The 25,451-nt window shown below is 39.4% G+C and overlaps 3 protein-coding genes across 4 annotated transcripts; 2 read left to right on the plus strand and 1 right to left on the minus strand.

Moving 5' to 3' along the window:
• LOC112555610 (alpha-(1,3)-fucosyltransferase C-like) lies at positions 1–1,828 on the plus strand. Its single transcript, XM_025224039.1, has 2 exons — positions 1–1,093; positions 1,424–1,828. The coding sequence occupies exons 1-2, from the start codon at positions 842–844 to the stop codon at positions 1,826–1,828; spliced, it is 657 nt and encodes a 218-aa protein (XP_025079824.1). The 5' UTR covers positions 1–841.
• LOC112555301 (aprataxin-like) lies at positions 1,817–5,444 on the minus strand. 2 transcript variants are annotated; one of them, XM_025223643.1, is made up of 6 exons: positions 5,275–5,444; positions 5,020–5,138; positions 4,112–4,165; positions 3,151–3,254; positions 2,913–2,994; positions 1,817–2,681 (listed from the first exon to the last, which is right to left on the minus strand). In XM_025223643.1, the coding sequence occupies exons 1-6, from the start codon at positions 5,407–5,409 to the stop codon at positions 2,594–2,596; spliced, it is 582 nt and encodes a 193-aa protein (XP_025079428.1). In that variant the 5' UTR covers positions 5,410–5,444; the 3' UTR covers positions 1,817–2,593. The 2 variants fall into 2 exon arrangements, with proteins under 2 accessions (XP_025079428.1, XP_025079429.1); XM_025223644.1 differs by having other exon boundaries at positions 5,305–5,432.
• Positions 5,433–25,356, plus strand: LOC112555300 (RCC1 and BTB domain-containing protein 1-like). Its single transcript, XM_025223642.1, is given in 16 exon segments — positions 5,433–5,568; positions 7,316–7,566; positions 7,792–7,899; positions 8,621–8,787; positions 9,834–9,924; positions 11,117–11,184; positions 11,308–11,415; positions 11,656–11,798; positions 11,976–12,166; positions 12,492–12,547; positions 12,819–12,889; positions 13,221–13,274; positions 13,592–13,689; positions 17,253–17,383; positions 23,046–23,064; positions 23,067–25,356. Coding segments are annotated over 15 exon segments (1,659 nt in total). The 5' UTR covers positions 5,433–5,568; positions 7,316–7,331; the 3' UTR covers positions 23,186–25,356.
• Positions 25,357–25,451: the final 95 nt, after the last annotated feature.

Consider the following 25,451-nt stretch of genomic DNA (forward strand, 5'->3'; position numbering starts at 1 on the left):
AGAACAGTTTCATGCGTGACTGACAAGCAGCATCGTTGTAAACAACAATTCTGCAGAACATGTGACCGCATCCCATATTCTCACTCAGCTCCAAATATGTTTACTGACTCATATTTTGTTTGTAGAAGTCTGAACCTCATTTATTTGTGTGTTTGCCTGCACTAGGCACATAGGAGTGTTTTCCATCAGCCCGTCGAAACAAATCATGTCTAACAAAGCAAGCACAACAACATTGTCTAAGTAGAATTTTCACATTGAGGCTCTCTACAGAACTGACAAGCTGTACCAAATATTACTCACAAAATAAAAAGAACAGAAGACATCTTTCCAACTCAAAAGAAAGAAATATCCCGACTAGGATGAGACAATGACGGTAATACTGTTAGCGGCAAACACCTCCATTTCCCTCGTCCATTTATCTTTATTCTTCCAGTTTTGGGTTGGATTATCTACATGAACGTTTAAAAATAAAGATGAGTAGCAAAACATTAAACTATTATGTCTTCCTTTTTTCTCATTCAGGAGCTGCTACCATTTCAGACCACTATCCAGACTCAAAGTGTCGTTGTCACTTCTCGCCCTCCTGTGTGTCCTCTACATTTTGATATACCTTCAAGCAACATCCTCAGTCTTCAGGCTGTTACATCCCCTGTTCAAGAAAAGCTGCAGTCAAGCAGAATATCCGTCAATAACTTATTACCTACGTCACTTCCAATCTATATTTATAGTTGACCCTGCCAGCCATCAACTGACGATTGATCATCAAGGGAACCCCTCTAAGATATCCTCTGAAGTAAGGACTGACAGTAGATCCTGTGATGTTAACAATAAGTTGATTGTAATGTACAACATGCCTGAGTGGATTAAGAGAGGGTCGGATGCTGAGTTGTTTGGCCACTGTCCAGTCAGCACGTGCAACTTGTCCACAAACTATAGTACAGATGGAGCCACTGCCGATGCTGTGGTGTTTCACGGCGCTCCATTAGAGATACCAGTGCCACCTCGAGCTTTTCCTGACCAGGTGTACGTCTTCCACATGATAGAACCGCCACCGATTGCTTCGTCTGATTATCAAAACACGTCATGGAACTCGGTAAGCCTCGCTGCTATGTCTCAATTGAGCAGCAATGACAAAACAAAGTTTGGACCATTTTGTGTTATTTTTCTTGTTCTCTTTTTTTGCCTAACGTACCCACAGAGAAATGAAGAGAAAGAATAAATGTGATTGTATGCATACTCAGAGGTGAAACCACGATCCCCCACAGTCATTGTAACAAGTACAGACAATATTATCTCAATTAAATACTGTGCCTTTACTAACCTCCCCTCTCCACAAAGAAAGATATGAAATATTCTGAAAAATTCGTAAATACAGGTAAAGCTCTACACGTTGGATTTCCTTCTGCAAATCATCATTTTTCAGGCTTTCAACTGGACATGGACCTACACTCAGGACGCCGATATCTGGGTGCCCTATTTCTTTCTGGAACGTTCCAAGCAGTTGCCATGTCTTAACGTCATCCGCGAAGTTGTACAAAGGAAGGACACGCCTGTAGCTTGGTTTGTTACTAACTGCCAGTTGGACAAAACTCAACGACTAGCCTACGTCAACAGGCTACAGAAAATTCTGACAGTGCACGTGTATGGTGGATGTGGGACCATGCAATGCCCTCGAATGGCCAAAGAATGTGACGACATGCTCACCACAAAGTACTTCTTCTATCTTTCCTTCGAGAACTCTTATTGCCAGGATTACGTGACTGAGAAGTTTTTCTCGAGCATTTTTCCAGGGTGTCCATGTGGTTCCTGTTTGTGCGGGGTGGGCTAGACTACTCTCAACATATTCCAGAGGAACATTCATCAACGCCGACGATTATAGCAGCCCCGAGGACCTCGGCAAGTACCTGGAAGAGCTCATGAACGATGAAAAGACCTACATTGATATGCTGTGGCGGATCGCTCACTTTACTACCACTACCTACCATGACAGTTACACCTACTCGTGGTGCCAGCTGTGTGACAAGCTACACAGGCTGCAGGACAATGCCAAGACCTATCCAGACCTCTTTGAGTGGTACCATGAGGGGAGATGTTGGCCATCCAAGAAGTTATAGCCTCTCTGTGGCGATAACGACTTTGTCGGTACAGACACACGTATTGTGTGCGGTACTTTGTATGCACACACCTGGTAAACGCATGTGACATGCAAAGCTATCAGATGGATAATCTGTAAGTTTTAGCAGCTTCTAGCAGGACTGAAGCGGTTTAACTTTTCTTACCTTGAACAAATAATCCTTGACTTACATGTTTCGTTATAATTTCCTAACATTTTTTAAATATATTTTTTCTGAAACTCGACACAACAATAAGATTGTTCAGAAGTCGCATGGCCGAAACAAGGAAGGATAGCCTCAGTCTGCTAGTCACGCTGGTACACAGAGTCGGCGGCCCGATGGGAGATGGACAAAGTCTCCCAGGACATGCCTGACATCGCAAAAGATTTCTGACATTTTTAGAAGTGTTTGCCTGATATAAATGGATATTCAATATAACATAACAGGCTCAACATGACTGGGACTCATCCTGTAGACTGCTAACCAGCTGACTTGGTCAAGTTATGAAGAACGATGTGAGACTTTAAAGCTGGTATTGTTGTGAATTCCTTTCTACACACATGACACCTGCATCAGAAAAACGTAATAATTTCAATGTTGCTGGGCAGAAAAGTGAAAATCTTTGCAAATATCTTGACTTAATAGGAAAGTGCTTCCACTTTGAGGTAATTCTGCACTGTAGGGAAGAGGCATGAAGGAGACTGGTGTACCCAGAAAAAACCCAATGGACTAATATTTTCTAACAGCTTGCCAATATAAGTTTTTTGCCAAATTACACAGGATGTCACCATCACTTACCTTAAATCTGCTTTCAGAAATTCCTTTGTTTCCTGTTCATTGACCTCAATTTTTCCTGTTTTTTCTAGCTGATGTATAATTTCTAGGAAAAGAAACACAAAACTGTGAGACATTTTTGTAGCTGTCTACAAAGTAGCAACGACAACCACACACAGTTATTTACTTTTATCCCTAGAAAATATTCGTAAACTATCTTAAACTGAACAAAATACTGATATCTTACTTTTGTGTGACTTACTTTTAGAATCAATAAAGTAATCAGTAGTGAAAGAATTCCAATGTTTCTTGGTCTTGAGGCAAGGGCTATCCAGATCTTGACTAATGACATGCATGTGAAGGTGACTGCAACACATGAAAGAAACCATTTTTCAGGTACAAGTATGTTTTCTTAACTTCAAAATGCCATCATCATCATAATTATCATCAAACCTTAACTGGCACCAGGTGGATGCATATCAAGCTGGCCTGCTGTGGAAGTGACCCACTGCATGGTATCTACTGCTGGGGGACTTGATGAGATGTGGCAGTGGCAAAGGTGCCCAATCAGGGTCAAGCTTTTGAACCTGTTACAAGGTCCCTCATTAGGAAGCCTGTCCACTCCTATATGTCTGCCATCCAATTTTTCCTCAGCTTACCTGTGTTAGTTCCCCTGTGTACCCTTGGAGAACTGTCTTTGGGAAGGTGTCATGTAGGCTACATGCTAAAGCCAAGCCAGTTGTCACTGTTTGGCAGTTGTGAGCAGGGTTTCTTATTGACACATCACGGTAATTTACATGGGTAATTTCAAACAGAATACAGCTGTAAAAAAAAATCAACAACATGAAAAGACAAGGGGAAGAAAATGTACAGGGAAATGACAGTGAGAGAGGGAAGACAGTTATGGTGAGGGGGAGAGAAAACTGTACTCCTCATCCCATTCATAATCAACTGTCAGTGTCTGTGATAATAAGGCTTATAGCATCTTTATTGATACACATTTTAATAGCATATGAGCAAAGAATGTTAATAATAATAACTATGCATGTAAAATGTCTACTACATATTAATATGTCCAATATACATATAGATGATTGATGATTCATCTAATAACTCACCTTCTTCCATAATCAAATAATCTAAGATGCTTTGCATTAAGGACAGTGTCTTAAAAAAAAAAAAACCAAAGAAATGTTGTACAGGATTGTAAAACATAACCTTACCTCATACTTGGTATTGCATGATATCCAAATCTAAATTTTAATTCTCTGTTTGCCCTGAAATTAAAAAAAAAATGTATAACTTGTGGATTGCATGTAGGAACTGTACATCACATATAAACTATCATGATGAAGTTATTAACACAGAATAAGGAAACACAATTTATTGTTAATGATGGCTCCCCCTTGTGGCTTGTAGTGATACTTCTTACCAGGCCCATTCTTAGCCCCCGCAGAACCCAAGGCATAGGGCAAGGTGTGTGGGCCCTTGACGCCATGGTTTTAATTAAAAGTGAGGGGCCCCTGACAACTATCAAAAGTGCAGGGCCCTAGGCAAATGCCTCGTCTGTCTGCCCCTACGCATGGCCCTGCTTGTTACCCCAGGTAAAAAGAGCTGACCCTGTTTGTTCATGGTCTGAAACACTCATCAGCAAAAACTAAAAAGCACTCAATATTTAATGAAAAATGGAACCCTGAAGACTTTGAGTTTATAGTATAGAAAAATTGATATTTTATAATTGTTGTCCATTTAATTTGTACATCTGCATAGGTTTTACATGCTGTTTTAATCTTACATAACACCTAAATACAGCATGTATATAAATACAGATAACTAATAAGTGGTCATCATTTGCAGTATTACAAAAAAAAAACCAAGAAGATAAAGATGGTTATATAATTTTTAATATTTTCACTAAAAACTATTATTGTTTTCAGCAAGATAGAATCTCTGTATTAATAAAACAGTGTATCAATTATGTATGGGTCCTGATACATATAAGAACCACTCCAGAAAAATGTGGCTTGGTATATCACACGTTAAATGTTTAAAGTAGAAATAACAAAATCTGCTGCATTTGGTAGTAGGTTTTAAAATAAAAACACACGCACACACTGAGTAAAACGCATACTTGTCTGCGATCTCTTCTCCTTTCTTTTGCATGTGTCGGAGAAGATCAAGATGCTTAGCTGATAAGCTTTTAAGGTTGGCTATTTTTTCCCGAGGTAGAATCAAAAAATGATATTTTGCCTGCAACAGACTTAAAATGTATGAGCCTACATTATAAGTGCTAGTTTCAAGCAGAAAAAACTCGACCAAACGTAGCAGACAAGATCAATATTAGCTCCGCGAAACGTCGCTTCTACACCCAGAACTATGTAAAGACCTTCGGAAATTTATCTTTGATTATAACCACTTTCTCATCGGACGATATCCTAAGCTCTGGATCGTCCATGGACGCCAGAAGACCAGCGCTCCAATGCCCAAATTGTTTTGAGTTCATTTTTGTTGTCAAAAACATTCGAAAGCGAAAACTGCGATGCAAAGGGAGGCAACGCTGAGCACTGAGGCGTGGTCTCCCTTGATTACAGACGATTTAAATGTAAACATCGAACCTCGAGTAGATTGGAAAAACATCGATTGATCTGCTACAACGACCCCTTGAGATTGCGTGGAGACAGTGAGTAGCAAATTAAAAAGTGTGCATTTCACATATTATTTTTTAAAAATTTATTTGAATCTATTATGAGTTCTGCTGAACAGCGTTGTCAACATATTGGAAAGAAGCGAATGTACTAGATGACTGGAGTCCAGGAACAAAAACAGCAACACGACTAGTGTGCTCTTAAAGCTCCTTTTTTAATCTTCGCTGAGTTGAATTTTTTTTTGTTTACAACTGTAAGACTCTTCCATTGATGTTGAAAGAGGAAATTGTGTAATGCATTAATTAGAGTGTTTCAAAACAATCCGAGCTTTATGAATAAATACAATCGAGACGGTAGATAACAAACTGCCTGCATAGTATAGTATTTGATGTTATGAAATAGGATAAAGTCGTTTGCAGTTAAAACAAAATAAATTGTGAGTCTGCTCTCACAGTCTCCAAAAAATATATCCAGTCATCAGTTTCATATTGGCTTTTCAAATCAAAACTATAGTTGATGTTTTTGTTGAGGGTTATGGTGCATCTTTACTATTTAATGAGTAGTATTAAGTATTAAAAGCACTGAGTTTTAAAAGAAGTAAAGAAAGTATGTCAAGTCAACTTTATGTTTAGGTGATGGCATAACATTTGGAAAAATGCAAAGTGCTTCCTTCCTACTGTGAAATACACTATATATCATTGTTTCGTGAATCTCACAAAAATGCAGTCTGAAAGTTTGCCTTCCTTAAGCTTAACAGGATCAGTCACATCTGACACATTCTGTCAGTTTCCACCATCAAAATGTTTGCATCTGCTTTTGTGTTGTGCAAGCTGGTCACAACATCTCTCTACCTGTTGGTCTCCTTGATCACCTCCTGAACAACTTCAAAGGGTTGAGAATCATATGCTGGTCATATTTTTTCATAGGTAAGAAGCGGACCATGCTACACCTTTGTGTGCTCCGCTGGTTAGCAATCACCACATTTTGCTATTGATGACTTCATGGGCTCACCCCTAATCCCTTAATTACTTCCAGTATACCTATCTGAGCTTTACCACCTATCAGTATCTTTGCTGCTTGTGTTGATCTTTTTTGTTCCATGCTTTAGACAGGACAAATTCAGGGCATTTCTTCTTCTCTGGGGTCACTGTTTGTAATTCTCTGCCCCTCTTGTCTTCAAACCATTTCTTAGACATATCTTTTATAATCAAGAGAGCTCTAGCTTCCTCTTATTCTTTGAATTTTTTTTTCTTCATTTATACACTCTGTTTATGCTTGTCGCAGTACCATCTATTTGCTGATGCTGGTGTTGCCTTGTTGTATGGTTCATTGCCGATTAATTTGTTTCTTTCATTCACAGTGCATTAAATGTATTCTACAAATTGTATTTATTAGTATTATTTTATGAATATTTTTATTATTTATGTGCCAGCTTTTGTCACTATGGTTTTGTGTGTGCACATTTGTGCAATACATGCATTAATAAAATAAGTTGATTTGTGAGAGCATAATATCTCTGGACTGATAGCGATTTCACATTTGTAGCTACCATTTCACAACTAGTCTGAGAACTGTGCTGAAATTCTTAATGTCAAAAGTATACTTGCAATAAGTATGTTGCTTAATTTTTGGCATAAATCATTAATCTGTCAAATCTTTGAGCCTTTGTATAATATTTATGTGAGTTTGCTTAATAAACTTAATAAAAACTTGATATATCCTCTTGACTGATACAGGGTATGCTAATAAATTCATCTTTATTTTTCCTGTTTGTATTAAAAGATCTTGAAAATCGTCAATGGAGTCTATAGAGCGAAGCGTCTCCAGTATGAGTCTGCGAACATCTGAGCTTTTGGTCCGACACCAGACAGATCTCAGTCGATGGCCTATATTCAGCATCTTGAGAGAAGACATCCTCAACAGCATCAAAAAGATTTGTGTGTATGGTAGTTCAGGAAACGAAGCTATTATTGTCACCATAGAGGATGATATCTACGCAATAGGTTCCAACTGCAGCAGCTGTTTGGGGCTTGGTAAATTCTGCAACTTTTTAAACTAAATTTTAATTTTCCTTGATCATAATGGAAAACTATTCTGGTTCAACATATTTTTATGGTTCTCTCATAGGAAAAAGTAGTTGGTATCATTTGATGTACTCTTACTTGTGCTCTGTACTATGTAAGGTTCTAGATATCAATTTTATTAAAAAATAATGTCAAACACAAGGGAAATCAGCATGAGGAATTTTGATTTTGCAGGTGACACCCACAGTAGTTTTGAACCTCGCAAAATTGAGGCCCTGTGTAGGAAAGGAATTGTTGATATTGCTTTTGGGAGTGGACCTCATGTCTTGGCTGTGACATCAGGTACTGGTTTGTGTTTATGTTATCTGAAATTCTGCTCCTGGTTAATGCAGCTCAAGGTATTTAACATTGTGCTGGATGAACTGATTTATAATCATTTTTTGTTTGAACTTTAAAAAATGATCTTCATTGCATTTTCCTTGAAACTTTAAGAGATGCATATGGCCAACTTTAAACATTTTTCATTAAGAGATTAGCAGGAATTTTAAATGTGTCAAGGTTGATGACTGGTTAAAGAACAATATCTCTTAACAGAAAGCAATAAGAAACCAAATACAAAGGGTTTAAAATGTTTTAAGGTTGATGACAGGTTAAAGGACAAGATCTTTTCACAAACAGCAATAAGAAGCCAATCAAACCAATAGCTTTTTAAAAAAAAAATTACCTTGAAGGTGTACCTGGAAGTCTTGTATTTAGTCCTTCAGACACTTGCGATAGCCAGCACTGGTTCATCTATTCTCTAAATGCAAGCATTACCTTTTTTTTTAATAGGATATTAAAAAATAGTAACGGAACAATGGGATAGCCTAAATCTTATTTCATGTAGCCATTTCTGGAGACAGCAATTTCAGAAATATTAGATAAGCTGACAGGAGTAGAGATTATTTATTTTCTTGAACATAAGTCGAAAAAAGATTATGCTTGTATATTTCTGTAGTTGGTGGGCGAGTCCTCAAAGTCAATAAGTTATTAAAGGACAGAATGATGATGATGTTCCTGTCAGATGGCGATGTGTACAGCTGGGGACACAATGGGTACTGTCAGCTAGGCAATGGAACCTCCAACCAAGGCTTGCATCCTGCGTCTATCAGCCAGCATCTTGGGGGCCGCAGAGTGATTCAAGTCTCCTGTGGCAGTCATCATTCGTTGGCTCTTACCAAAGAAGGAGAGGTGAGAAGAAGACTTGGTGCAAAACTGTAACCACAGTGTGAACTGCTGCTTTAGTTGCGCATCACTCACTTCTGTCTAGAAATAAGAACTGATTTGGGGTGGAAATGTTTTCAAAGAATTAAAAATATCTTTGTTACAAATTGTCAGTTTTTACATGAGACTTCGTCACGTTAATTTACTGACTAGCTGATAGTTTCATATAAAGAGGCTAAGACAGAGGTAGTTCCATTAGTTAACATCGTCAGGGAGGGAAGTGTTAAGGTCCTCACCTATCTCAGGGCATGGTTTTATGAGGGCGGTGCCCATCTTTCCTCTCATGCTGTCTTAGTTCAGACTTCTTTATTCAATATACGCTCAGGCCCATGAATAAAGGGAGGTAGACTATTGATTTGCAAACAGTTCAATTTTTTTAACCTTACAAAAAGAAGTATAACTAGCTTAAGAATGTAGCTGAATGAAGGGAGGTAAGCAATAGGGATAGCAAACAAAGGTAGAAATGTATCTAGCTACCAAACAATGTGCCACCTCTTTGGCATTATAAACATTGTCCTAGCAAGACTTGTACAGGCATTTACCCTACATTAAATCATTGACATTGGGAGTTCTTCTGGAAACATTAAGGGATTTCTTTATTGTAAACAAATGAACAGATTTTGATTATTGTCTGCACTTAGACACCAGATCATTGAGCCATAGAGTAGCATCAGCTGGATCTGGTCATCAAACATTTTAAAAGACAATGAAGCACACAGAATAACACAAGTATCAAACCAACGAGTGTGTGTATCTTCAGGTTTGGACACTGTTTCTCTAACCTAGTAGACTATCCACTCACCTTTCATCAGTTAGCCTTTCAGCAAGTTTGGCATAACAGTTCATGTAGCAGACTTTTAAATCTTCCTATTTCATCAGCTTATGACTTGCTTCTCTGCATCAACAGTTTTCTGGAAGGTAAAGTCTGATTGCAATCAAATGTCTTAATGATTAAGCAAGGCAAAGTAAGATTTAAGCTACAATCTTTGCTGTTTTCTTTGTTTTCATTCCAGGTTTACGCATGGGGTCAGAACAATTGTGGACAAGTGGGGACAGGAACAACAGCTAATCAGCCTACACCCCGTAAAATATCTGCTGTGATTGGTGAGATAAATTGTTTCAGATGAACTTTCTATTAAGTTAAGTATCAAAATTAATGATGAAAGGTTAATGCAATATTACTTAAATGGCTTAAGCAGTCAGTAAAAGAAACGGACCAATTGGAAATGGAGGAAAGCGTTTTTAAATTACAGTTAGAAAACTTTCTCAAAACTTACATTTTTTTTGGTATATTTTTTCTAGTTATAATAACAGACTATTTAATTAATTATTATGCATGCAGGTGACATTCGAATAGAGTAGAAGATAATTTTAGTGGTCAGATATATGCAAGAAATGTAGATGGATTGTCAGAGGAACAAAAGGTCTGCTTCAAAATTTACTGAGCAAATAACATGCGAATGTCATGGCTAACATTATGAAAAATGAATAGCTGAGTGGTTAGAGCACTGATGTCCAAACTGAAAGGCATGCTGGTTCGATACCTGGTAAGTTCATCAAACTTCTCCCAGGGGACCTCAGTGTCAGGAATAGATACCTGACTCTATGGAAAGTTGGGGAAAATGAAGCAGTGATTGGCACTGCCCTCACAGAAAGCTGGCCCCAAGAAAAGTGAGATCTCTAACTCCTCGCACTGCCCTCACATAAAGCTAGCCCCCCAAAAAGTGGTCTCTAATGTTAGAGAGGTTATTTTCTAGCACATAATGTAAGAAGTAACCAGTATATGGGGAGATCGAGAGGGTAGGCAAGAAAGAGATGGAGAGACAGAGCGAAGGGCCATTAACTCTTGAATTCAGGTTAGTTCCTGCTTTATATTGATTTTGGTATTTGCACTTATTTCAGTTTTTTTTATGTTGAGCAAATTGTTGCTCTTTATTTAAATCATTGTAGCTTTTTTATAAGAGCATTTGTAATTACAATTGTAATTTGTATTGTAATTACAGTTTGGCTTCTTTCTCTCTACCCGACTTCAATCTCACGCTCACCTATCATTTCCTACTTTCTCGTCTTTTTTTCATTTAACTGATCATGCTAACACCCATTATACAAATATAAATTAGAAAGGTTTTTGTTGAGAAATGTAGACATGCAGTAATGTGAGAGCTTAAAGATCTACTGTTGTCTTCCGCAACAGATCAAAGAACGAAGAAATGATGTTTTGTTGATGTACAGGGATGTTTACTCTCAAAGTGGGAGGAATAATGTTTTGCTGTGATAAAGGGATTTTACTCTGCAGGTGGAAGGAATGTAGTGTCTGTGTGCTGTGGCCAGACTTCCTCTCTTGCACTCATGGATAATGGGGAGGTGAGATTTAACAGGTTTTTACATTTTTCTTGAAAAATGTATATGCTACCCATATGTGCATTTGCATACATGTATGCCTTAGTTGCTGGCTCAGCGTAAAACACATATCTCATATATTTGCAGGTATATGGTTGGGGATACAATGGGAATGGACAATTGGGACTTGGAAATAATGTGAATCAGCCCAACCCTTGCCGAATTCATTCTCTACAAGGAGTAATTGTTAGTCAGGTAAGTCTTTTTTCTTTTATATCCTTCTGTACAAGATTTAACAAGGTCTTTGTAACTGTGCCTAGTCATATTTCTGTGATAAAGCTTAGTGGTAGAGAATGCTTCAGTAATATCAGATAAAAAAAATCCAGTACACAAAGAATATGTGCAAAACAGGAAGATCATTTCTTTTAGATGAGTATTTTCTTGTTTTTATTCGCTTTTCTTGACAGCAAACTAAAAGATTTATTTTGTTTTCAGATTGTATGTGGTTATGCACACACCTTAGCACTGACTGATGAGGGCTCGTTATATGCGTGGGGAGCTAATTCATATGGTCAGCTAGGCACGGGCAACAAAGCTAATCTCGTCTCACCATCAAGAGTGATGCAGTCAGAAGAGAGGTGGGTTATAGAGAGTGTGTGTGTGTATGTGTGTGCATACATTAAAAAATAGTGAAGGGTAACAGTTCCATACTATGGGCCAAGTGAGCTTTAAAATAATTCACCATGTTTAGGCAATGGCATGCAGTATAACTCCCCATTCATGTCTTGGCTTTTTTTTTCTTGTAACTGCTGCAGGTTTGTGGAGGTTGCAGCTACCCACTATTCCCATGTGTCAGCAGCTATGACACAGACTGGAAAGGTTTTGATGTGGGGGCAGTGTCGTGGACAGTCCATCACAACTCCAACTATAACAAGGTTCTCCATCACTGATGATGTGTTTGCCACATTTTCCACACCCCCTGTCACATGGAGAATGTACTGCATAGGTATGCCATTGCTGAAACCATTATAAATTTTGCTTGCGCAACAACTTGGTTGGGTTTCTCATGACACACATCTCCAGTGTATTTTGAATATTTAGAAATTTGCTTTAAGTCAGTGTATTTCTACACAACAGAGAACTTAACATGAGAATTATGTATGAGATATTTTAGATATAATGTATTAAACACGAGTATTTTCCTACAAAAATATTGTATCTTAATAAAGTCTGTTTTTGCTTGTACTGTAGAGCATTTAAACAGTATTCTTTATTATGATTATGATGGCTTGTTACATGCGCTTGTATATTTCATCATGACTGGCTTTCAGATCAGGTTAAAGGAGCACGTGTAGCTGAGAGTATAGCCACTTCTTTTGATGATCCGGTGCGTATATATATACTCACATACATACACACTTACAGTCTTGATGGTATAAGCATTAAAACTATTTTATGGATTTAAAAAATATAAATGTCTAGAAAAATGTTCGATAAAGGTTAAGATGTTATGAAAAATTGGAAAATAGGGGTTTTTTATATACTTTTTTTTTAATTTTTGTAAGAAAATGTGTGTCTACTCGAAAAGATTAATAAGAAGAGAGAGAGATGGATCAAGACCCTTCTCCTTTAGTGTTTTGTTTGTTTTTTTTCCTCAGGAAACTTGTGATTTAAAGTTCATAGTGGAAAACCAAGAAATACATGTCCACAAAGCTTTGCTGAAAATCAGGTAGAGTAAAAATATCAAAAATATATCAGTTTCTCAGACCGAAAGTTAATGTTCTTGAGTCTGTTTTTTTGTCGTCATACTGAGCCTTGGTCATAACATATACTGACATCAGATTTGACAAGTATTATGATGTTATTTCTATTTTATCTGCTTTTCTCACATAGAGCAGATTTCATTAACCTTCAGTTCAAAACTTCAGTCTGTATGTGAATGTAATGTTCACAAGGCTTGGGAGATTTTTCATTCACAATGTAATTCATAATACCTAAGCATCAATGATTCTGAAAGGAAAGACACTTTAAATGATTATATTGCAATTTTTTTTGTCTAGGTGTGAACACTTCAGATCTATGTTTCAGTCATACTGGAATGAACATGAAAAAGAGTGAGTTTGAGTTATTCTTTCTTTATTCTGATTCATTATTAACGTATTCGTTTTTCAGAACTTATGATCCCCCATATCATTGAAAAAAGTTTTTTTCACAGCAGCAGACACATGCATTGAGGACATTAAATTAAATTAATATCCTTACACAGTGCTCTAGCATTGTGAAATAGGGTGAAATAGGATATGGTGTGGAGAGTGACTGTGTTCTTGTCTGTATGTGTATACTTAGCACACCTGTGTATGTGTGGGTGTTTAGAAGCATGCATAAGATATATTGTATGCTGTCACTTTGCTTTCTATTTGCCTCATTACAGCTCCATAGAAATAGTTCAGTATCCTTTTGCTGTGTACCGAGCTTTCCTACAATATCTGTACACAGACAACGTGGAACTCAAGCCAGAGGAAGCTATTGGTGGGTATAGCTTTGTCTTTTCAGCGAGCTTGATACGTTTCCAAGATGCAGTATTGATAATGAAGTAAGATGTTAGCTCTCTTGACAGTGGAGTACATTGTAAAAGAATGTTATGAATGGAAGACAAAGATATCTTTGTGTAGTAAAAAAAAATCTGGGAAAACAAAATCCCTGTCTGTTTTAAAGTTGCATGACCATCAACCTCACCATGTACAGTAAGAGGTCAAACTCCTGAAGTCACATTTGTATGAATACCTTAATCAACATAGATGGTCTCAGCTCCCTTATTAGCCAAGGCCTTGATGACATAGATATATCCATTTACAGTTGTCCTGACGTCTGTGCATGATGAGTTCGTTCTGTGCATGATGATTGTACTCCTGTATCTAGAGAACGAAAAGATTTTGCAAATAGTATAGTAGTATTTTATGCTAAGCATTTCCCAGTCATTCGCATAATAGCATTTTACATTGAACTTTACCCAATCGTTAGAGAAACCGACTAGACCTTTAAGGTAGGTACATGAGCATTGCTTGTGTCTAAAAGATAGAAAAGGGAAGGGGTGAAAGAGAAACACTTAGAACACCGGTTACATTATATTCATCTGACCATATCTGTCTACATACCTGTCTGTACTTGGCTAGATTACCGAGTACCCACTATACTCTATATTGATCAGTCCAAACTTGTCTATACTTGGTTAGAGCACCCGGTACTCACTACACTATATTGATCTTTGCACACCTGGACACATACGAATCAGTGCTACTACCACATGGACTACGATCAGTCGATGCCCATGACTCGCGTCCACTGATGCCCATGCTCATTATTTTGATAAAATCAATGAAACTCCCCCATGGGGCAGGATCGCTATAAGCTTGTTTGTATGCCATTTGGTTTGTAAAAGATTGGTTTCAGATAACATGATCTGAGAGACTTTCTTAAATTTTGGACTTGGAAAAAAAATGGCGAGATAAAGCTGTGGATGTCAAGCTGCTGCTCCGCTGTTATATCTGCTTGTACTCAGTTTTCCATGTTTCATCCTTGTTTTTACGCTTTTCCCTCCCACAGGTTTCCTGCAGTATACGTATTATTTCGTATGTTTTTCAAAGGGCGATTTCTTCGGTAACAAGAGCATACAACTGCTCACCGGCTTATTCGAAAAGAGCCATACCTTTTCAAAGGTGAAGGATTCAGGTCATCTTCCACCTCTTGCATCACATTGCTTTGCCGACTAACACGCTCAAGATAATCACAATACAACCTTCGCATTAGTCCGCCTCGTCCTTGGTTTTTTTGTTGTTGAAAAAATCAGTCCCCGTCAGCGCAGCACGTGACCGGACCAGACGGAATGTACTGCAAGGTCCACGGACATAGAGCACAGGAACCGATTGACGCGACGCCTGGCGGTGTTTGTCAAGGGTGATCGCTGCAACAAGCTCAGTGATAATTTATATTCTGGTCTCGTGGCCTGCCTTCCCGCCAGCTGCAATATCCTGCTGGTCCAACAGGGAGTCCCGCGCATTATTTGGCAATAGCTCCTCACTTAATCGTTGGTTACGAGGTCGGGAACAGCTTCCTCCATGCAATAAGACGGCCATCTTACACAGGAAATGACGCCCCTGCTTTGCGGAATCCTGGAAGGCGTGCAGCCATAGACATCTCGGTGGCTAAGGTTGTCAATCACTTGCTGTCATATATGTGTACGGTAGTCCCTCTTTCCTTCAGTCGGGGCTTTACCTTGGATTGGATCCCTATTAGGTTTACGGAGATCGTTAAGGGGTAGACCTTGCCCTGGCTTGCTCAGCTGGACTTAAGTTCCTTGTTTACCGTCCTGACCTGACTCATCGCAAGCTAAGGAAAAGAAAGAAATGAGAGAAACACATTTTGGATCAACTATTATATACAATTTTTCTGGGTTATTTACTAGATAAAGGTCCTGGAGGTCAATATACGAAATTATATACAGGAGATAACTGTAGATAGTAGCCACGATAAAATGACATGTAGCGTTTCTTTGTTCTGAAAAGAGAAGGAAAGAAAGATAAACGGAAGGTCTTTTCCACAACTTCCGATTTTCAAAGTTTTTGAACTCTTTCATGTAAGGTGTTTTGGCCAGAATCTGTTCCGTGATGCAGGATGCCATTTCAGCGCTTGCGGGTAGAAATAGGACTCGTCGAAGAGGAAGCAGAGAGGTCATCAAGAGGCAATATGAAGGAAGCCGGAGACCGTTGGGAAAAGATTGGCAACAGAAGCGGCTGGTAGCTGGCCGTGTTTATGGCCATAGCGTAAAAGATGACCAAGTCCGTTATCTTTGGGATGACCTTTGAAACTATCTCCCTAGCGACCTCTGTCGATCGAAGCAGAGGCTTCTGGACTGTTGGAAAAAAAAAACTTTTTGATTCAAGTTTTTTTTATTTTGACCGCGGGATTCGCCATGAGGCGGCGGTTAGTGCGTTCGATGTGGAAGCAGAGAAGGTCGATGCCTGGTTTGGCACGATGAACCACTAAGAGTTCCCTGCCCTTTACACTATCTTTTTTCTGTGTCCCTGTATCTGTATACACATGGGTATGATCGTGCATTTAGGCAAGCATCCGTTCTTGTAGCTTTTTAGAAGTTATTGCATCAAAGATGTTTGTAAAAAGAGTCCATGATCCTCTCTCTTCAAGTGACATCATACAGGTGGCTGTTTCCTCCAGTCCTCATTCTGGAAGTGTTGAGCTTTGTACCCCTCTCTGATCTTATCTGTATGAGCAAAGGTCTAATAGCTGAATGTTTATCCATGTGGATGTTTTTTTCCTTTTCTGCACTAACCCTCACTCGCAACTAAAGTGACGAACATCATTCTTGTGATTTTGCTGATGGTTCGATATTTGTCCTTCTTGTTCCTGCCGATGGTTCGGTCGGTGTGGATTGTCTGCCCTGTGTTCCTGATGACGGTTCGATGTATGAGGTACTCGGCAGCCAGTAACTCACGTACGTGTCGTTGCTGTGGTTCGCAGTCGCTTATTATCTGCTCCTAATTGCTCCCCCCTGTATGCATGGTCAAGCTCTGGCCATCGCTGCGCCGCCAATTAATCACCAGAAGAGGCGCAGCATCACAGCTACAGCCGAGTAGGTCACGTGGATTAGTGGAAGCAATCAGTCGTTGCTACAATAAGATGTGCAAATAAGAATTCCAGGAATCACGAACATTCTCTTGAGGTTATGTCTTAGAAATTATGCCGTGTTCCGTTGCCTGGAAACGGGTCAGTAGCCAGGAAATGTTTGCTCAAAGTTCACGTGAGAATTTTGCTTCTTCTGTAGGAACAACAAAGATTATCTGTTCTGATACTTTGTTGAATTTTTGAAGGAAAGTGCTTATGAATTAATACATTTGTGTGATACTGTAATTTCCATTCGCTATAAAAAAAATTGGGATATACTACTTATGCCGCTTTATAAAAGTATATGGCGCTGACTCAGTTTCAAAGATGCGTAAAGCATTATCAGATACAGATGTTATCCTGATATTCTGGCGTCACGTGATGTTTGTTTACACTTCCTCACTGTGTTGCAGGGCTTCTGGACTTGGCCAATGCCTACTGCGAAATGCCATTGAAACGGAAGTGTGAACAGATCATCTGTCAAGGAATCTCGGTGGACAACGTGGCCATGCTGTATGCTGCTGCCATCAAATTCGAAGCCAAGGTAAGCAGTAACTAGCGATAGTTTGTTTGAAACCTGTGTCAACAAACAACTGGTGGAGTTGTGATAAACCGTGAGCTACTGACCGCACGTAAGTGAAGCCAAAGTACAAATGGTAACTATCAGAAATATAGCTAGACTTGAGAAAGTCTTCTGTTGAAAACAGCTGCGCATTTTGTAAATAATTCCAACTTCCTAAAAAATGAGCTGCTGATGAATGTTCTTCCAATAATATAAATTACAGATTTTTACCGTTTTTATTATCCAACAAAAGCGCATTTCTCATTGCCGAACTGTTACTTGCAAACTGTCGATAACATGAGACGAGGTTTTTGTAGTTGGAGGTGAAGTATGTCGGGAAGGAGTGAGTGAGGGATAAAAAAAAAGTGTGGGACTCGCATATAGATAGGGATAGAGCGAGAGGAAAAAAATATAGGAAAGGAGATGAGAAGAAGGTAGCAAAGGAAAGGGGGGATGATGGTAAAGGACAAAGACAGTGACCTCCTCTTCACACACAACCCTCTATCATGTGCGGACCCCAGTCTTTTTTAGTCGCATTCCCAAACACTGGGAGATTTAGAGACACAACACCCGGCTGCTTCTAACGCGATGCGTGTCCCTCGCCACCCAGCAGCCTCCACTGAACTCGAGGATGTACAAGGGGAAGGAAACTGGAAACGTGCGCACGCGGGACCGCCGAGGGTCGGGAATGAAGAGGCAAGGGGAGACAATCGATCCCACTCATGAAATTCTCGCCTATTGATCCCCAATTTTCACTGCGGCCTGACGATGGGCCGAGAATTTCTCGCTTCTCTTTGATTTCCTGTTCTCTGCCCTAAATGACCAGCGGTCTGAGGCGTATGCTTGTTGCTACCTCCCCTCCCCCAGTCCCCATGTCTACCCCACTCTTCTCACCCGTCTTCTCTTCTCCTTGTACGTCTTTTTTTCAACACCACCTTCTTCTCTCTCTCTCACACACACAAAATAAAACCTCATCTTTATTTCGTATTAATTTTAATTATGGATGTTATTTATATTCAGTCTCTCAGTCAATGCTCTCAGTTGCTGCACTAGTTTCACGATTGGCAGTCCAGGTGATGCCGGGTGGATTCAGACGAAAAGTAACCTAGCTGGCTTTGCACGAGCATGGCACGTGACGTGAAAATAACAGCTTTACTGCTTCAGCAAAGGATGGAGGGAAAAAAGTTGATATATCACTGGCAGCTGGAGAAGGAAGTCATATATGGGGCTGGCTCGCTTCCTGCCACAATTAATATATCGTAAATGTTTCTACCAGTCTCATCTGCTTAAGCATTTCACAAGAACGCGTAAACTCATTTATAATTTAAATATGATTAACGGAAACACACCATTAGCAATATTTTTCACAGACCGGTTTTATTTATCATATAATTTTGAAAAAAAAATGTTTCAAACATGTCATTAACGTGCATCAGTGACGCAACAGGATGCTGCCTCAAGTCGATGCGATGACACGGGCCTGCGGTCTGTTAAACATTGTTACTGACATTCCCTGTTACTGAACTTTTGCTGCTGCTGAAAGTGAAAAGCTTAACAAGTCAAAAGCATTAAAGTATTAATTTAAATCCATGCCACATAAGAATGAAATTAGCTTATTTGCGGTATTAATAAAATCCTGCAAGAAGAAGGAGGGTCTGCTGGGTCAAGTGAACTGCGCTACATGGGTATCGAACCGGCGCGCCTCTCAATTCGGATGCCAGCGCTATAATCACTCGGCTATCCGTTGCCTCACAACATTACAAAGTCTCACCAATACATCATTTCTGGCTTTTCCATCATTTTTGGTGTGGATAATTCCATATTTTGATATAGGTGTTTCCATCTTTCGCTATAGCTATTTCCATCTGTTTTCATTGATAATCTCGTGGTGTAACGATTTCCATGTATGGATATTTATAATTTTTAGAGTATGCATAATTCCGTACTTTTATTTGTATGAATAATTCCATATTTGTATGCTGTCGAAGATTCCATATTTTTGTATGGTATGGATATTTCCATTTTACTATGGTATAGGTAATTCTATTTTGCAAGATATTGATAATTTCATATTTGAGTATGGTATGGATAATTTCGTATTTTTGACTGGTATGATAATTCCACTTTCTCACAATGTGAATACTTCCATAGTTTTATTGTATTGATGTTTCCATTTATGTTTCCGTGGATATTTTTCGTCATTCGCCGTGGTATATAGATGTTTCTAGATTTTGATCGAAGCAGAGAGGAAGATTTACACGAATGAAAAAAAAAAAAAAAAAACAGGAGGAAGGGTGAAAGGTCGGCGCTGAAATGCACGTCAAATCAACAGTTTTTAGCCAGTGGCGCGGCGGCAGCTTTGTCAGTCGCCTGACGGAAGAAAACGGATTTGGTAAATCATTAGCTGGCAGCGGGCAGCGTGGGGCTGTACGCATGAAGGCGATGTTGCTGCGGATGTCGGGAGGATCAATGTTCCCCCCCTACATCCAGACCTTCCTTCCGAACCTTTTCGCTGGCCGCTCGTCTTTGAACACTGTCACGGGGGAGCAGGACGAAACGAGTCGCGATTTGTGTCCTCCCGGCTGCTGCAGCTTTCTCCTCCTGTCTTGGCTGACCTCCCCTTGGGTAGCTCTTCAATGGCTACAGCCGCCTTCTTTTCCCTTCCGCTTTCTGTATCCATGCTTTTCTTGCATTTGCTTATTTCTGACGAAATCGCCTTCTTTTTTTATGATCATGTCTTTACTCTTGGTTTTTATCATGCTTCTCTCTCTCTCGCATCCGGTTTGAGTTTATTTTTTCATCCTGAGCCCCGTCTCCTTGTTGAGACGGTGTATGTTATAGCAAAACCTGTTTTCTCACTGTCTGTAGGTTCACATAGTTCGTCGGCCCTGCAAACAGGACATTCGAGGTGGAGTTAAACCCACAGGCCTTCATTTAATTTTTTTTTGTACATTATTTTTAGGAGGTATAATACTACCCCGGTTGTTCGACACTTTCCATGTGCTATCTCCGAAAACACTTGCAGCACTTAATAACCCCTGGTATTTAACAATCAAAACTGCATGAATCTGCTTTTCTTTGAGTAAATAAGGCACTACGAAATAAAATATGACCAAATAAGCATTTTCTGTTTATTTTGTGAGAGGCGGTGTCCCTCGGCACCATTTTGGCAAATAAAGCACACAAAAACTCCTCTCTTTCCCACGTGAAATCAAAAGGCTTTTTTTAAAGGGAAGGAGGAGTGAGTAAAGTGAAGAGGCCAGAGAGGAAGATAAGTGATGATTACAGGGCTAGAGACAGAGGAAAACAGCGAGTTAGCACACGGGCAGCTTCTAGAACTCTCTCTTGGCGGTCGATAAGGAGGTGTTGGCGCGAGTCTTTATCTCATAATCGCAGCCCTGGCATGGAGACTAATCTCCTGGCCTGAGACCCCCCTCTCCTGGTGGCTGGGAGGCTGATACAGCCAGAAAACCTCGTCATCCCCAGGAACAGGTTTCTTGCTTCATTTTAACATCACATTGGGGCGCCATGATCATGAGCAAGACTGTTCTGTTGTAGGGTGGGAATAGGTAGGAAACATCTTCTCCCAGTCTGATACCTGGATTTTTTTCTCTTTCTCATTAAATGAAATTTTTTTCAACGCCAATAATGTGTTCTTTCATTGTTTGCTAATGGTTATGGAATCTCATCATCGTGAAAGGACTTCTTACAGTTGTGAAATTTTTTCACCTGCACAATCTGAATTTTTATTTTGTGTATGGTGAAGATGTCTTCAACCTTTTGGAAATAATCTTTTTTCTTGTATAGTATTGACCAACGACGCCAGGTGGATGCAGATACATCTGTTCGTCTGTTAGTAACATCAGCTGTTTTGTGGGTACAAAAGTTGACCTTTGTAAATCCGTAACCTTACCTTCTACCCTGCACTTAAAAAAATCCTTTCAAGAAATCTTCTTTTGTAGTTAATTCAGCTATTTGTGAAACACCGCTCAGTTCATGTTTAAGGGGAGTGAAAAGGGAGTGGTATAAACTGCCGGCTTAAAGTGTTTAAAAAAGTTTGTCCTTTTCCTTAACTTTGATATTTGTTTGTTTGTCTTTAGCTTCTCAACAAATTCGCTCAGATTATGGTAAGATGGAATGGTTCAGATAATAATGGTAAAAAAAACTGTGTCTCTTGTACTCTGTGGTCCCTCGGGCTTAAAGAAAGCAATAAACGAATTCGTTTTTCATTAATTTCAAGAAAACAGGTTGATTGGGCAAATATCACTGAGGTTTGTGTTGGGATTTTTTTCCAGACGACGGGAGACGGGAGATGTGACTGAATGCTTTTTGGTGTGCTCGGGGTGAGGGTCCTGCTGGCAAAGTTGTCCAGACTAATAAATTAAAGAGCCAAGTGTGTTTTACTGGAGCATAAGAATTGGCTGATATTGGCGATGGCGGACTATTTTGTGCATTAACACGGCTCACGGCATGATACGGTTGTGGCAAGTGCCAGGCTCTGGCCAAGCAGTCTGTTTGCTGCAGACTCAGTTCGCCTCTGCGTGCTGGAGAGCTCTCTGGATTGAAGATGATTGGTGTTTCGTGCCAGGGAACATACATCTGTCCATTTGTAAATTGACCTCCCCAAGAAGCCGAAGATTGCTCTCGATCGAGTAAAGTGACGATGACGTTTGGCTTGGAAATCTGTTCTCATTCTTAGAGTTATTTGCGTCAGCCATCATTAAGGCTCTGTCGTGTCCAGTGTCACATAAATATATCGAGAAAGTCAGCCAGAGAGAAGGAGGGAAAGAGAAATACTGTGGGTGCTATTCGGTTCAAAAATTACACAGGTTGGTTTGCAAAGTAACCCGGAGACTGTCTTGCTACTTTAATAACGATGCCAGCAGGACCGCTTGTCATTGTTGCCTATTCTATGGACGAAAGAATTCAGAACTATTTTAAAATGTTAACTGATTACATCATCAATCATCATCATCGCTATTGTTACCATCCACGCATCATTATCTATTGACTCTCACGTATCAGTGCAGTCCATCATCCTTGAGCTTCGCAGGATTAGTCACATCCGACCCTTCCTCTCAGTTTCTGTCATCGAAAAGCTCATGTCTGCTTTTGTGTTGTCACGGTTGGATTACTGCAACTCTCTATTCGTCGTCTGTCCGAAGTCACCTGGATTACCAGATTGTCACATTATGCTATTTTCGTTATCCCCTCGGGCTCACCCCACCATACCTGTCTGAGGTACTGACGGCTTACCACCCGAGTCGGTCTCTTCTCTCCTCTGTGCCACTATCAGATGCTAGATATTCGGCAGTCGTTTTTTTTTTTTTTTCTCAGGCCCATCTTCGTCTACTTTCAAATCCTTTAAATCTGGCCTCAAAGCCCATCTCTTTAAGAACCACCTTGCATAATCAAGAGCATGTCCACTCTCACCTTAGTTCTTCATCCACTCACTTCATATTTTGTTGTTGTTGTTTCATGATGTCATCTGTTTACTGATGATTATATTTCTTGTGCGGACTGTTAGTTCCTTTAGTTTTACCAAATGGAGAAATGCGCTTTATTATTATTATTATTATTATTATTATTATTATTATTATTATTATTATTATTATTATTATTATTATTATTATTATTATTATAGGGTCTGGAAGAGTTCTGTTTCGTTTCGCCCTCAACCACCTGACGGCAGTAACACAGACAGAAGCCTTCTCCAAGCTGGATGGCGATGTCATGATGGCGTTCATTCGCAAGGCAGGCACAGCGGGCGCCTTCAAGTACTGAGTCTGGACCCACACCCTCGCCCACATCTTTGGTGTTCAAGCACAGATCATCGAAACAACTACTTGCATGTCTCAAGCCGTCTCTTCTACAAGAATTAATGTCTTTCTAGACTTTGGGCGTTGTGTAATTAATTAGACAAGGACACTTTTGCGAGTCCGATTAAAGTATTGTTTACAAGAATGGAAAAAAATATAACAGCAGCAGCAAAATGCATTAAATGTGTAGCTGTTTATAGTTTTTGATATACTATTGTAAAAAATGTCATTTATGTCTGAAGGCGAGTAGACAGGTGAAGGTTTCTTTTTTTGGTTAGGCTGCAATAAGGCTACAAGGCTGTTAAAGGAAGACAACCAGGGTAAGATTATTTTGTTAACGGATCTCTTCCTTAACCCATGGATCTTTGTAGCTACAAATCTTTGTTTAACCACATACACCATCCTAGATATAGACAGCCGAATGCACTTTTTGGTTGCCTTATGCCATTTTTCACTGAGGACTACTCGAGAAACACTAGAATATTCCGAATTACCTAAGTAAATGTGATATCTACCTACGAATTTTTTGACTGTTAATGCTGTCAGAAGAATACTTTTCTAACTTTATTCCCAATGACTTTTTTCTGGGACACTTCCTGCACCTTGGATGTACTTGAACTGTGTTATGTATATTTATTACAAGGAAACAAAAAAGCCACTCAGGCATATAGATATACTTTATTCTCCAAGTTTTCGGGAGGCTTGTCCGTACGTCAGTTGATGTATAGACGAAGATATAGGTTTTTTTTTAAATTTATGTAAAACTGGGGCAAACACCTCGTACCGCTTATCTCCACAGGGTCAAAAATCCTTCGTCAGAAATGAGAAATGCTGGGATACGAACGTCTGAGTTATTAAGTGATAAAGCGACGGATATATATGTTTTTCTTCACCTGTGTAACATTATTAGCAAGTACTCTCCTCACTTGCAGAGACTTGTTTCGGTGGTAAATAACATATGGAAGCAAAAAATGCTATAATCTAAGTCTGGGATTACACATAAGTAATAAATTACCTGCGCAGCGATGGTGAAAGGCTCGAACTGTAAGATCAAACACTTTGGCTAGATAAATTTCTTCGTCTAAAAAATGTGAGAAAATTTTCTGAATACGAATGAGGTAAGTGAGAATTTTAGAAATATACATGTAACCGCCAGTACACTAGTAAGAAAGGTGGAATCAGTGTCGTTTTGTTGTTCGACGAGTGTTGTCATTATCATGCATTCCACTGAAAGGAAATATTCCCTTGAGTTTCTTTCTGAAAAAGAAATGAAGGCCTTAAAAAATAAATCGGTCTCTAACACAATTTTTTTTTAACAAAGTAATGGCTCTCAGTAGATACTTAATTTTCCTTCCAGATTTCAGAAGATAATTTTTTTCCCGTACTGTAAAATAAAATGTTATCGAGGATGTATGTGTTGTTAGCTCTGAAATGTGCGAGGAAATGAATACAAATGGCAGCCATAGCTTCCACATGTTTATGTTTTTGTCTACAGAGTTCTTTCTCAGAATTTAATTATACATCATAAACAATTGCTCAATCACTCTGGTACTAGAAGTTCAAATACTATCAGAAAAGCATCACTGCGGCTTGTTCTGTAGCAGTCGCAGCAACCAAAGACATTATACAGAAAGAGAAAATAATCTTTCTGAGCATGTGCAATAATGGACAGAAATACTTCCCCCTTACCCTCTCCTTCTCCTGGGTGTGAAAGAACTTTCTAGGCTCGTGATCTCGTGAGCAAACTCCATCAAGTTGTCTATTTCCGCAATATTGCGCGTGTGAGATGTAATTTTCTGTTGCGTTCAGTGTAGTCGAATTTATCAGACGAATTAATTTGGTCGTGAATAAATGTTTTTCTCCCGGAAGCCTTCTTCTAAATATTTGGTGGCATTCTGTCCGTGCCACTTTATGGAAGTGGAAGGGAGAGTGGTGTGGAAGAGTGGGGGTCAGCGGGTAGGGGTCAGTTCCCTATCAGTGATGCCAGCAGGCACAAAGGTATTTGAGTCATATACATTCCATTTTGCTGGAGGTTAGCGTGTTAGCGTGAATGCTATCGCGAAAACCCATGTACGGTGCGTGGGGTTCAAAGGCTAAGAGGTCACTGAAGAGGGTAATTCTGGCCACAAAAAAAAAGTCAATAACAAAACAAACAAACACATCGTGTTTCGTTTTTAGGTCTTCCACTTTAGGCTTCTGTATTGAATGAATGGATTTAGTAATATTTCATG

Source organism: Pomacea canaliculata, linkage group LG14 (assembly GCF_003073045.1).
Source record: "Pomacea canaliculata isolate SZHN2017 linkage group LG14, ASM307304v1, whole genome shotgun sequence".
Lineage (NCBI taxonomy): Eukaryota > Metazoa > Mollusca > Gastropoda > Architaenioglossa > Ampullariidae > Pomacea > Pomacea canaliculata.